General features: G+C 43.3%; 1 protein-coding gene across 1 annotated transcript; it reads right to left on the bottom strand.

Annotated features, from left to right (window-relative positions):
• Positions 1 to 658: 658 nt before the first annotated feature.
• Positions 659 to 2,092, bottom strand: LOC123186024 (transcription factor MYB41). The gene is made up of 2 exons (XM_044597822.1): positions 1,734 to 2,092; positions 659 to 1,567 (listed from the first exon to the last, which is right to left on the bottom strand). Exons 1-2 carry the CDS (start codon positions 2,003 to 2,005, stop codon positions 868 to 870), a joined length of 972 nt encoding a protein of 323 aa, XP_044453757.1. The 5' UTR covers positions 2,006 to 2,092; the 3' UTR covers positions 659 to 867.
• Between the last annotated feature and the right edge of the window lie 12,737 nt (positions 2,093 to 14,829).

Genomic DNA, 14,829 nt, shown 5'->3' with positions numbered 1-14,829 from the left:
GCATATAAGATTTGTGCTGAGTCAAACTTCACCAACTTTGACCAAATTTGTATAAAAAAATATCAACATCTACAATATCAAATATGCATAATATGAAACTACATTCCATAATGAATCTAAAGATATCCCTTTGGCCTTGTAAATGTTGATACTTTTTTATATAACTTTGGTCAAAGTAAAGATACTTTGATTTCAGACAAAAGTTATATGCGGACTAAAAAGAAACGGAGGGAGTATTTCATGAGCAATCCAAATCGAGCTGGTGTTGTAGATGTCGAATTCTTATAAACTTGATCAAAGTAGAAAGGTTTGAGTTAAAAAAATCGATACATGCATCTTATAAAAAAGAATAAAGAGAGTATAGCATCCCACGGCTATTTCTTTAAGGCCCCACTAATCGCGTGCCATCTAGTAAGCACCGTGGTAATTGTGATGAAGTGTTTACGTTGTCCATACCGTTGTGCAAGATAGCTAGCCTATGCGTTTTGAGTTGTCTGCAATCTCACTATAGTTGCCGATTGGAAACATGTTAATTGTTTGGTTATGTGCATCGCTTGATGCAGAGGCAGAGAGTAATCCTCTTTTTTAATTTTTTTTAACTAAAGTTGGAAAGTATACATCACGATTCACATCAAATCAGCAATTGACAACCTTCAACTACACTGACAAAAATCAAATCTATTGCAAAAATCATAATAAACACACAAACAAATCAATGCATGTTTTATCATCTCAGCTAGACCTCTATGATGGATCTAACACTGCATCTGCATGTATCAGGCCTGGTTGCATGAAGTTCAAACGTTATAGGTTATGTACAGAACTATCATACAACAACACACATCTATTTCGATATAGAGAAAGAAGCTATAGACGGTAGCCGTCGTCAAGTAGCTCCTTCCAGAAAGAATCGCTCTCCAGAGAGCATAGATTGGGTAGTTGTAGTTCCATGGGCTCCATCAAGCCGGCCAACTCCTGCACCGGCAGCATGTCAACCGCTGGTGCAACATCATGAGATGCGAATGCAGCAGTAGTGTTGCAGAGATGATCCGCTGGTTCAGCTGCTGCAAAGGAGCTCGTTCCAGGAGACATGTCATTGATCAGCTGCCTCTGCACCACGTCTTGCCCTGTAAAATTGGAGGTGTTGCAGAGGTAACCAGGCTGCATGCAGTTCGCCCCAGACAACATGTTCAGTTGGTCCTGGAGCAGGTGGCTTGGAACAACGCTGCTGCTTGAGTTCAGCACTGAGTTTGCGGCAGCTAGGTTGGCGATGAGGTTGGTTGCGTCGTTGTTGGAGCCTATGCTCTGGAGGAGCTGCTGCAGAAGCTGCGCCTGCCTGAGTGCGCCGGTGTCGAGGCCTGCGAGGCTCGCGGCCACCGCCGCCCAGAGGAGCCCCTCGGGCATGAGCGAGGCGGAGGTGCCGTCAAGGTGGTGGTCGGGTGGCAGCTGCTGGTGCGTGACGGGGTCGACGCCCATGCGCATGAGCTTCTTGCGGATGTGCGTGTTCCAGTAGTTCTTGATCTCGTTGTCCGTCCGGCCCTCCAGGTGCGTCGCGATCGTCGCCCACCTAACGCCCACCAAATAATTATCAATGCATGTCAGTGTCACCTCAAGACTAACAACTGTGCAAAAGCCAACGGTGAAGAAATTGACAGTGCATGGCGGTTAAGAGCTGTGTAGGGTGGTATGTGTGTGGAGTAGTTGGACTGGACGTGGACAGGTGGGCCACGTACCTGTTGCCGAGGCCGGCGTGGAGGGCGATGATGAGGCGCTCCTCCTCGTCGGAGAAGTTGCCGCGCTTGATGTCGGGACGGAGGTAATTGGTCCACCGGAGGCGGCAGCTCTTGCCGCAGCGGTTCAGCCCGGCGGCCTTGGGCAGGCCGCGCCAGCTGCCGACGTGCCCGCCGCGCTTCTGGATGTGCTCTACCAGCGTCTTGTCCTCCTCCTCCGTCCATGGCCCTTTCTTCACTCCCGCGTCGTGGCAACAGCACGGCGACCTCCCCATCACAGATATATTTTCCCTCGACGGCGAGCTCCTCCGCTAGTAATCTAGGATCGATTGGTCGATACAGGGGTCAGAAGCTAAGCTAGGTATATGTGACTATGTTCCTTGTCTTCCTAGACCGGGCTGGTTTATATAGAGGTCGCGGTGCAGACTGCAGAGCAGCCATTCCGTCGTAATCGTACCTCTGCATTTTCCATTCTTCTGTCGTTGTCATCATTGAACAGTTTGTGTACGATAATCCTACACATACGAAGACTAACGTAAACCTCTTACATAACCTTCCATCAATACTTCCCCCCACCCCCATTTTTAAGTGGGGTGGGGCCCGCCTTCTCTCTAACTCCAATTATAACCTGCCAGCTGTCTAATTACGTAACAATTACGTTAAACCATTCGTAGGTGTACCATTGCCCGTTTGCGTATGTCGGATACTTCTAAATAAAAGGCATTCCGTGTGTACGATGCAAGTCAATGAGGGTGGTTTTGCCCCGGAGATCTGGCCACGTAAGACCAGATATATCCTGCATGTTGCAGTTCATTCACACGCAGTCTGCATTTCATTATGTGTGTATGCATGCCGCGAGACAGGCAACAAGGATAAAGTAAAGTGGCAGGCTGCCCTGTAGAAAATGCATTATTTATGAGGACTGTCTATGTAGTGTAGCACCTCCCTCACAAAAAAGAAGTGTAGCATACAATTCACAGGATCTAGTTTAGTAAGAGCATCTCTAACAACCACACAACGCGCCGCGCGCTAAAAACTCATTTGCCGCGTGCCCTTCGTTTGGTTTGGCACGGCCGGCAGTGCTGGCTCCAGCAGCCGCGCTAAACTAAGCGCGCGCGTAGCTTCAGCGGCCGCCCTAAAATGCAGCGCGCGCTAAACATTGCGTACATTTTTTTTAATAAAACGATAAATAAAATTTATAGATCAAAAAGATACATAGATATTTTACATAGTTTCATAGCATAGATAGATAAAAAACTATGGTGCAAAGATTAAAAAAAACTACTAGATAGTGCAACTACATAGTGCAACTACAGCCTACTCCCAGTCGTCGTCATTATCATCATCATCGCCATGCATCCTCGCTGGTCTGGTCCGAGGTATCGAGCCACATGTCTTCTCAACGGTCATCATTAGACGAAAAGATCGACTCCCATCATTTTCAATGATTTCGCATTGCGATAACGCCAGGGCCTTCCGCTGACGCCTATCCAACCGCTCCGTGCGGCGCCTTGCCCAGAAAGCTTCCTCATTGGCGACGTCCTCCGGGTGGCGCCGACGCCACTCCGCCATGGCCCGCTCGTCCTCCTAGGCGACGAGGAGGCGGCGCTGCCGCCGAGCGTCCTCCGCACGGTCCTGGTCCGTGATAAGACGAGGCGGAGGGGCGACGTCCTGCGCCTGCTGGCGCGTTTGGACATCCTGAAAATTCATCTGCTGGCGCGGCCTGTCCAGACGCCACGCTGCCGCGTCGTAGGCGCGTGCGGCCTCGTGCGAGGTCCGGAATGTATCGAGGCCGAGCCAGACGTCGCCGGACCGAATCTTGGCAGAGTACTAGCCGTTGGGGCGCTGGCGGACGCCGCGGTAGCCCGACGCTCCTCGGCGGCGCGGCGGCATGGTGGCGCGTCGGTGGCGGGGCGCTGGAGCGGCAAGGAAAGAAAGCGGTGAACGCGCTGGAGCGGCGAAGAAGCTACGAGGCGCGCGTGGCAGTGTGGATAGGCGCGTGGCGAGCGCCGCCATTTATAGGCGCGCCGAAAGTAGCGTGAGCTGCCGCCCTTTCCCGCGCGCGTTTGTTTCCCGCCATCGCTGAAGCGCGTGAAACAGTCCAGCGCGCACTAAAAACCAAGTTTACCTCGCGCGCTTTTTGGCGCGGCTCTTGGAGATGCTTTAAAGTACGCTAGCTAGCTCCTTAATTTTGGGTTACGTACGCAGCTAGTGCCACGGTAGAATGCAATAACCCGAAGTGGACGATGCTTCGGTGCCTTAAGTCACCTACCTTTATGTCTATGACGTGTGGGCTCAACAGATGGCTGACTCACATGTTAGTGACCCAAAGGCAGGTGCCTTGAAGGCACCGAAGCTGCGTCCGCGGAACTGTTATGTACCCTTGGCTGCACTACTTTGTTCAAATTGCGTCCTTGTTTTGGTCTCTTATAGGCACTACTACTACCACTACTAGCTACTCTAACTAACTAATCCTGCCGGCGGCTTGAGGTCTCGGGCTCTCGGCAAATGATTGGCCTGTCAATTTGGTGAAGTGTCTATTGAAAATTGTACTATTTTGTTTTTTGCATCCGTGGAAAATGGCACATATTTAGATTGACCGATGATATTTAGGTAAACTCAGACAATGTCACCAGTTGAACGGGTCTTCTGGACCAGATGCTCTGAAATTGGGATATGATCATATTGCCAGTTTGCGACATATGACCCTCTCGAGTCTATCTAAATTTGCAAGGCGGAACTGCCACAATATGATTTTTTTTAAGAAACGCCTCTTGAAAAACGGGGTTGATGACCTTTAAGATTGATGAAATGGCTGATACCACATTGCAATCTACAAGATGACATCTCCCACGAAAAGAATAATTCATATTAGTGAGATACATACCATCAAACATTCTATTTTATCCCATAATGAGCTAGGAGCGCAAGCACCCTTTTAAGCATTGAACCAATGGTTCGTTCTTCAGTTCTTCAATCACACTCTAGAATGATTTGACCTCCAATTTGGTGAAAATCACCTACAAATATTAGTAGAAAGTTGCATGAGACAAGTAAAATTGAATGGAAGAAAAAATGATATGTATATTGAATGATTTTCGAAAAAACAACACAAGTTTTCACCGCCTCATTCTGTCTATATATGATGTTGGGATTGAATTTATGACCGATATATATTGTCACTATTACACCTAATGATACAACTATTGAACGAAATGGTCTATTCATGATGTAACTCGAGGCTTACAATTATAAAACATTCACACTTTTTAACAACATTATTGTGCACAATGTACAATCCTTCAAACTATATTGTCTACTTGTCAACCCATCGCTTTTCACAACTTCAAGAATATATATGTTCGACATTTTATTATGATTTTGAGTCTTTGGTGAAAAAGTCTCGATCAAGACTAAAAACGTTGCTCCCATGTATTGATCACTACATGGTTTGACGGGAAGTAATATAATACACCATGCTATGCTAATTGCTTGGTTGAAGGCAAAAAAAATGCGCACAACATTTAGTCTCCGTAGAGGAGGCCAGAGGTAGAAGGAGCAAACCGTAGCCACGCGTGGGCGCACAACAGTCGGAGAGCTCTGTCATTGACCTCTTCCCTAGTCTAGAGTAGCGGCAACCACAACCGCATGAAGTTGTTTGTTTAGGCCCGTTCGGTCTCAGTTCCCAACCCACCACAGAACAACCGAGAAAGTGGTATTTGTGGCTGCGACAGAGACAGAGAGGCGGCAAGGATGGAGAGACGATAGTGATGACACACATGCATAGGAAGGAGGTGAGTGCTCCCTAGACTTCCATCCAACCCGAGTCTACCAAAACCCTAGTCTCTAGTTGGCAACGAGGTCCATTTCCCCTCTCCCTCTCTCATGAACATCTCTGCCCATCCCCTTCTGCTCCCAAGTTTAATCTGTTAACCAGTCAGTATGGAAAGACATGGGTTCTCGTCTCCATTAATGTCAAGAAGAACCTTGCCACCCTCTCTATCCTCATCCGAAAGCAAGATTCTAGATTTCGTAGAACTTGAAGAACTGCCATGCTTTCATCGAATCATTGAACAGATCGACCAAGTGCACTTGAAGAGATTCCTCTGGCTCGACCATGGGTGGAACCGAGAGGCAATTATGTAATTCTATGCCATGTTATATATTTCGAGAAGCTTGGAAGACATCTCCACATGGGTGTTTTAATGGATGACTAAGGATGAGAAGATAACATGCACCGCAGAATAGTTTGCTGCCATGCTTCATTTCCCACGCTTCGAGTTTGATGAGTCTCGTGAGCACATGCTGCATTTCTGGTAAACTACCGAAGCTCAACTGCACCTGTTGATGGATCCTGAAAAGGTAGAAGACACTTGCACCGAAAAAAGCCCGAAGAATTTGACGCATGCCAACTTGGTGTTTTTTCATGTTCTGTGTAACTCCATCACTCCAACAAACAGGCCAGACCCAATTGTTGGGCCAATAAGGAAGGCCCTTCAAGCTGTATCAGTTGGCATTTGCTACCTCTTGAGCTTGCATTGGTTTTTCCCTTGAAGAGGAAATGGTGATGCAACAAAGTAGCGTAAGTATTTCCCTCAGTTTTGAGAACCAAGGTATCAATCCAGTAGGAGACAACGCGACAAGCCATCAAATACCTGCACAAACAAACACCAACTTGCAACCACTGCGGCAAAGGGGTTGTCAATCCATTCATGGTTATTCGCAAAGTGAGATCTGATAGAGATGGATAAAGCTAAAGTAATATTTTTGGTTTATGGAAGGGAAAGTAAAAGATTGCAAAAGAAAGTAAATAGGAAACTAGAATTGTAGATCAGAAACTTATATGATGGAAAATATACCCGGGGGCCATAGGTTTCACTAGTGGCTTCTCTCAAGAGAGGTATTATTATGGTGGGTGAACAAATCACTGCCGAGCAATTGATAGAAAAACGCAAAGTTATGACGATATCCAAGGCAATGATCATGAATATAGGCATCACATCCGTGTCAAGTAGACTGAAACGATTCTGCATCTACTACTATTACTCCACACATCGACCGACTCCCGCCTGCATCTAGAGTATTAAGTTCATAAGAATAGAGTAACGCATTAAATAAGATGACATGATGTAGCGGGATTAACTCAAGCAATATGATGAAAACCCCATCTTGTTATCCTCGATGGCAACAATACAATACGTGCCTTACTGCCCCTACTATCACTGGGAAAGGACACCACAAGATTGAACCCAAAGCTAAGCACTTCTCCAATTGCAAGGAAAACCAATCTAGTTGGCCAAACGAAATCGATAGTTTGAAGAGACTTGCAAAGATATCAAATCATGCATATAAGAATTCAAAGGAGATTAAAATAATGTTCATAGATAAGATGATCATAAATCCACAATTCATCAGATCTCGGCAAACACACCGCAAAAGAGTATTACATCGAATATCTCCAAGAACATCGAGGAGAACATGGTATTGAGAATCAAAGAGAGAGAAGAAGCCATCTAGCTACTAGCTATGGACCCGTAGGTCTTAAGTAAACTACTCATGCTTCATCGGAGAGGCAATGGTGTTGATGTAGAAGCCCTCCATGATCGAATCCCCCTCCGGAAGGATGCCGGAAAGGCCCCTAGATGGGATCTCATGGGTACAGAAGGTTGCGGCGGTGGAAAAGTGGTTTCGTGGCTCCCCTGGATGTTTTTGGGGTATAAGAGTATATATAGGAGGAAGATCTAGGTTAGGAGGTCTACGAGGGGCCCACAAGGTTGGGGGGCGCGCCCTCCACCCTTGTGGCTGCCTCGTGGCTCTTCCGACTTGCACTCCAAGTCTCCTGGGTGTCTTCTGGTCCAAGAAAGATCATCGCGAAAGTTTTATTCCGTTTGGGATCCATTTGGTATTCCTTTTCTGTGAAACTCTAAAACAAGAAAAAAAACAGAAACTGACACTGGGCTCTAGGTTAATAGGTTAGTCCCAAAAATTATATAAAATAGCATATTACTGCATATAAAACATCCAAAACAGATAATATAATAGCATGAAACAATCAAAAAATTATAGATACGTTGGAGACGCATCAAGCATCCCCAAGCTTAATTCCTGCTCGTCCTCGAGTAGGTAAATGATAAAAACTGAATTTTTGATGTGGAATGCTACCTAAAATATTTATCCAGGTAATTCTCTTTATTGTGGCATGAATGTTCAGATCTGTAAGATTCAAAACAAAAGTTTAATATTGACATAAAAACAATAATACTTCAAGCATACTAACAAATTAGTTATGTATTCTCAAAATAACATGGCCAAAGAAAGCTTATCCCTACAAAATCATATAGTCTGGCTATGCTCCATCTTCATCACACAAAATATTTAAATCATGCACAACCCTGATGACAAGCCAAGCAATTGGTTCATACTTTTGGCGTTCTCAAACTTTTTCAACTTTCACGCAATACATGAGCGTGAGCCATGGATATAGCACTATAGGTGAAATAGACGGTGGTTGTGGAGAAGACAAAAAGAAGGAGATAGTCTTTGACTACTAATAGCAAGACTTCTCCCATGTCCTCAGGAACAAAAGTAACTACTCACAAAGCATAGACATGTTCATAATCAGAGGGGTATTAATATGCATATAGGATCTGAACATATGATCTTCCACCAATTAAACCAACTAGCATCAACTACAAGGAGTAATTAACACTACTAGCAACCTACTAGCACCAATCCCGGACTTGGAGATAAGAATTGGATACAATAGATGAACTAGGGTTTTGAGATGAGATGGTGCTGATGAAGATGTTGATGGAGATTTCCCTCTCCCGATGAGAGGAGCATTGGTGATGACGATGGTGATGATTTCCCCCTCCGGGAGGGAAGTTTCCCCGGCAGAACAGCTCCGCCAGAGCCCTAGATTGGTTCCGCCAAGGTTCCGCCTCGTGGCGGCGGAGTTTCATCCGAGAAGATGGCTTATGATTTTTTCCCATCGAAAGACTCCATATAGCAGAAGATGGCCACCGGAGGGCCACCAGGGGGCCCACGAGGTAGGGGGGCGCGCCCAGGGGGGTAGGGCGTGCCCCCACCCTCGTGGGCAGGGTGTGCCCCCCCTGGTGAGTTTCTTCCGCTCAATATTTTTTATATATTTGGAAAACATCTTTCGTGAAGTTTCAGGACTTTTGGAGCTGTGCAGAATAGGTCTCTAATATTTGCTCCTTTTCCAGCCCAGAATCCCAGTTGCCGGCATTCTCCCTCTTTATGTAAACCTTGTAAAATAAGAGAGAATAGGCATAAGTATTGTGACATAATGTGTAATAACATCCCATAATGCAATAAATATGGATATAAAAGCATGATGCAAAATGGACGTATCAACTCCCCCAAGCTTAGACCTCGCTTGTCCTCAAGCAAAAAGCTGAAATCAAAAAATATGTCCACATGTTTAGAGATAGAGGTGTCGATAAAAATAAAATACGGACATGAGGGCATCATGATCATTCTTAGAACAACAACTCATATAATTCTTGTCATATAATCTCTGATGCTAGAGTAATAATTCAATCACAATATCAAGTATGAATCATAAACTTCATTGAAAACTAACAAGCTACAATCTCAGTCATTGAAGCAATTGCAATTTATCATAATATAGGAAAGAGTCAATGTATAAGAGCTTTTCAGCAAGTCCACATACTCAACTATCATATAATCTTTCATAATTGCTGACACTCACGCAATACTTATGGGTATGGAGTTTTAATCAGACATAGAGAAAGATAGGGGCTTATAGTTTTGCCTCCCAACGTTTTACCTCAAGGGTGATGTCAACAGTAATAGTTCATGAAAACTCACATCCAATTAGCCATATATACTAGGATCTTTCCAACATATTGTTCTTGCCAAAGGATAAAATGCAAAAAGGAAGGGTGAAGATCACCATGACTCTTATGCAATGTAGGAGATAAAAGTAAAAGATAGGCCCTTCGCAGAGGGAAGCAGAGGTTGTCATGCGCTTTTATGGTTGGATGCACAAAATCTTAATGCGAAAGAACGTCACTTTATATTGCCACTTGTGATATGGACCTTTATTATGCAGTCTGTCGCTTTTATTACTTCCATATCACACGCTCGTATAAAGCTTATTTCCTCCACACCAATCAATCATACATATTTAGAGAGCAATTTTTATTGCTTGCACTGATGACAACTTACTTGATGGATCTTACTCAATCCATAGGTAGATATGGTGGACTCTTATGGCAAGACTGGTTTAAGGGTATTTGGAAGCACAAGTAGTATCTCTACTTGGTGCAATGAATTTGGCTAGCATGAGGGGGAAAAACAAGCTCATCATGTTGGAAGATCCAAGACAATATAATTTATTTCAGATGTAAGAAAACATAACCCATTATGTTGTCTTCCTTGTCCAATGTCAACTCTTTAGCATGTCATATTTTAATGAGTGCTCACAATCATAAAAGATGTCCAAGATAGTATATTTATATGCGAAGACCTCTCTTTCTTTATTACTTCCTATTAATTGCAACGATGACCAAAACTGTGTTTGTCAACTCTCAACAACTTTTATTTATCATACTCTTTCTATGTGAGCTCATTACTCTCCATAAGACTCATATGATCTCTTTGTTTCTTTTTATTTCTTTCTCTTTTCTTTTATTCCTTTAGGATCATGGCAAAATAATCAAGCCCTTGACTCAACACTAATCTTTATTATATAGCTCACGGACTTGATTACATAGAAGGATAATAAAGCAAAACTCACAACTAGATCATACTAAGAACTTTTACTCTACTAGATCAAGATATTACCAAAAGGATCGAACTAAGAAAAAGGGTAAAGATGAAAGTGATGGTGATACGATACCGGGGCACTCCCCCAAGCTTGGCAGTTGCCAAGTGGAGTGCCCATACCCATGTGATTATGTCTCCTTTGCTGGTGAAGAAGGTGGGGTTGTTGATGATGGATAGTCACACATCGAGCGTAGGAGGTCTTCTAACTTGCGGATAATGCCCTTGAGTGCGATGATATGTTCCTTCAACAAAATATTTTCACGTGTGAGATACTTGTTTTGTATACGAGCTAACTCAATCATCTTGAAAGCTTCGATTTCGGTTGGAGTAAGAAGATTGTGATCCAGTTGAAGGGTGTCTTCTTCTGCCGGAACTTGGTCCTCCATGGCCTTCTTGATCCCTTCATCCTTGTTGATCTCCATGGGTTCTTCTCTCTTCAGCTCTATCTTCATTAGACAAGCATCGTTGCCCTCATGGTTGGAGGAGGAGGGAGACGACATAGTGCCTGGCTTTGACAACCCTGACAGAAAACACCTCGAAACAAAGACAAGAGATTTTTGCATGATACGGGAGTCAAAACCCCCGGGGGATTATATAATGAATTTTTACAGACCAAAATACGTGTCGTGTACGAAAATGGAGTCTCGAGAGCACACGAGGCGCCCACGAGGTAGGGGGCGCGCCCAGTAGGGTAGGGCGCGCCCTCCACCCTCGTGGAGGCCTCGTGTCCTTCCCGGACTGCTTCTTATTTTTCTATTTTTCTAAATATTCCAAAACAGAGAAATATTGCCTTAAAAACTGTTTTGGAGTCGGTTTACTTACCGTACCACATACTGATACGTCTCCAACGTATCTATAATTTTTGATTGCTCCCTGCTATATTATCTACTGTTTTGGACTATATTGGGCTTTATTTTCCACTTTTATATTATTTTTGGGACTAACCTATTAACCGGAGGCCCATCCCAGAATTGCTATTTTTTTGCCTATTTCAGTGTTTCAAAGAAACGGAATATCAAATGGAGTCCAAACGGAATAAACCTTTCTGGAACGTGATTTTCTTCCCGAATATGACACAGGAGACTTGGACCCTACGCCAAGGAAGCTTCGTGGTGGGCACGAGGTAGGGGGCGCGCCCTATACCCCCAGGCGCGCCCCCACCCTCGTGGGCCCACCGAAGCTCCACCGACGTACTTCTTCCTCCTATATATACCTACGTACCCCAAACGAACAGATACGGAGCCAAAAACCTAATTCCACTGCCGCAACTTTCTGTATCCACGAGATCCCATCTTGGGGCCTGTTCCGGAGCTCCGCCGGAGAGGGCCGTCATCACGGAGGGCTTCTAGATCATCATAGCCTCTTCGATGAAGTGTGAGTAGTTTACCTCAGACCTTCGGGTCCATAGTTATTAGCTAGATGGCTTCTTCTCTCTTTTTGGATCTCAATACAAAGTTCTCCCCCTCTCTCATGGAGATCTATTCGATGTAATCTTCTTCTTTTTGTGGTGTGTTTGTTGAGACCGATGAATTGTGGGTTTATGATCCAGTCTATCTATGAATAATATTTGAATCTTCTCTGAATTCTTTTATGTATGATTGGTTATCTTTGCAAGTCTCTTCGAATTATCCATTTGGTTTGGCCAACTAGATTGGTAGTTCTTGCCATGGGAGAAGTGCTTAGCTTTGGGTTCGATCTTGCGGTGTCCTTTCCTAGTGACAGAAGGGGCAGCAAGGCACGTATTGCATCATTGCCATCGAGGATAACAAGATGGGGTTTATTTCATATTGCATGAATTTATCTCTCTACATCATGTCATCTTGCTTAAAGCGTTACTCTGTTTTTAACTTAATACTCTAGATGCATGCTGGATAGCGGTCGATGAGTGCAGAATCGTTTCGGTCTACTTGTCACGGACGTGATGCCTATATACATGATCATGCCTAGATATTCTCATAACTATGCTCAATTATGTCAATTGCTCAACAGTAATTTGTTCACCCACTGTAGAATACTTATGCTCTTGAGAGAAGCCACTAGTGAAACCTATGGCCCCCGGGTCTATTCTCAACATATCAATTTCCATCACCTTAATCTTGATTTGCTTTTTTACTTTGCCTTTTACTTTTCACTTTGCATCTCTATACCAAAAATATTATATCTATCAGATCTCACTCTCGTAAGTGACCGTGAAGGGATTGACAACCCCTAATCGCGTTGGTTGCGAGTAGCTATTGTTTTGTGCAGGTACGAGGGACTTGAGCGTGGCCTCCTACTGGATTGATACCTTGGTTCTCAAAAACTGAGGGAAATACTTACGCAACTCTGCTGCATCATCCTTTCCTCTTCAGGGAAATCCAACGCAAGCTCAGGAGGTAGCAAGAAGAATTTCTGGCGCCGTTGCCAGGGAGTCTACGCAAAAAGTCAACATACCAAGTACTCATCACAATCCCTATCTCTCGCATTACATTATTTGCCATTTGCCTCTCGTTTTCCTCTCCCCCACTTCACCCTTGCCGTTTTATTCGCCCTCTCTTTCCCAATCTCCTTCTCCTTCTCCGCCTCTCTTTTCTGTTTGCCTTTTTCTCGCTTGCCTGCCCGTGTGTTGGATTGCTTGTTTGTCGCGATGGCTCAAGATACTACCAAATTGTGTGACTTCACCAATACCAATAATAATGATTTCCTTAGCACTCCGATTCTCCTCTTGCCAATACTGAATGTTGTGAATCAATACTGCTTTGTTGAATCTTGTTATGAAAGATCAATTCACCGGCCTTCCTAGTGAAGATGCCGCTACTCATCTGAATAGCTTCGTTGATTTATGTGATATGCAAAAGAAAAAAGATGTCGATAATGATGTCGTTAAGTTGAAGCTATTTCCTTTTTCGCTTAGAGATTGTGCTAAAGCTTGGTTTTCGTCTTTGCCTAAAATAGTATTGATTCTTGGAACAAGTGCAAAGATGCTTTTATCTCTAAGTATTTCCCTCCCGCTAAGATCATCTCTCTTAGAAACGATATTATGAACTTTAAGCAACTTGATCATGAACATGTTGCACAAGCTTGGGAGAGAATGAAATTAATGATACGTAATTGCCCTACTCATGGTTTGAATTTGTGGATGATTATACAAAACTTTTATGCTGGATTGAATTTTGCTTCTAGAAATCTTTTAGATTCGGCCGCAGGAGGCACTTTTATGAAAATCACTTTAGGAGATGCTACTAAACTCCTAGATAATATTATGGTTAATTATTCTCAATGGCATACTGAAATATCTTCTAATAAAAAAGTGCATGCGATAGAAGAAATCAATGTGTTGAGTGGAAAGATGGATGAACTTATGAAATTATTTGCTACTAAGAGTGTTTCTTCTGATCCTGATGATATGCCTTTGTCTACTTTGATTGAGAATAACAATGAATCTATGGATGTGAATTTTGTTGGTAGGAATAATTTTGGTAACAACGCTTATAGAGGGAATTTTAATCCTAGGCCATATCCTAGTAATCCTTCTAATAATTATGGGAATTCCTACAACAACTCTTATGGAAATTATAATAAGATGCCCTCTGAATTTGAGAATAGTGTTAAAGAGTTTATGAATTCACAAAAGAATTTTAATGCTTTGCTTGAAGAGAAATTGCTTAAAGTTGATGATTTGGCTAGGAACGTTGATAGAATTTCTCTTGAGGTTGATTCTTTAAAGCTTAGATCTATTCCTCCTAAGCATGATATCAATGAGTCTCTCAAAGCCATGAGAATTTCCATTGATGAGTGCAAGGAAAGAACCGCTAGGATGCGTGCTTCCAAAGATGCCTTTATTAAAGCGTGTTCTTCCAATTCCTATGAAAATCAAGATGAAGATCTAAAAGTTATTGATGTGTCTCCTATTAAATCTTTGTTTTGCAATATGAATCTTGATGAAACTGAATATGATCTTCCTTTACCTAGAAGGCGTTCTAAAAATTCGGAGTATTTAGATCTTTATGATGAAATTGATGAAAGTGGGATTGAAAGAAATAAAAATCTAGATGTTGCTAAACCCACTATATTGGATTTCAAGGAATTTAATTATGAAAGTTGCTCTTTAATCGATTCTATTTCCTTGGTGCAATCCTTGCTAAATTCTCCACATGCTTATAGTCAAAAGAAAGCCTTCACCGAACATATTGTTGATGCCTTGATGCAATCTTATGAAGAAAAACTTGAGTTGAAAGTTTCTATCCCTAGAAAACTCTATGATGAGTGGTAACCAACTATTAAAATTAAAATTAAAAATCATGAG

Source organism: Triticum aestivum, chromosome 2A (genome assembly GCF_018294505.1).
Source record: "Triticum aestivum cultivar Chinese Spring chromosome 2A, IWGSC CS RefSeq v2.1, whole genome shotgun sequence".
Lineage (NCBI taxonomy): Eukaryota > Viridiplantae > Streptophyta > Magnoliopsida > Poales > Poaceae > Triticum > Triticum aestivum.
Note: the sequence above shows the minus strand (reverse complement) of the source record. Positions and strands in the feature narration are given on the sequence as shown.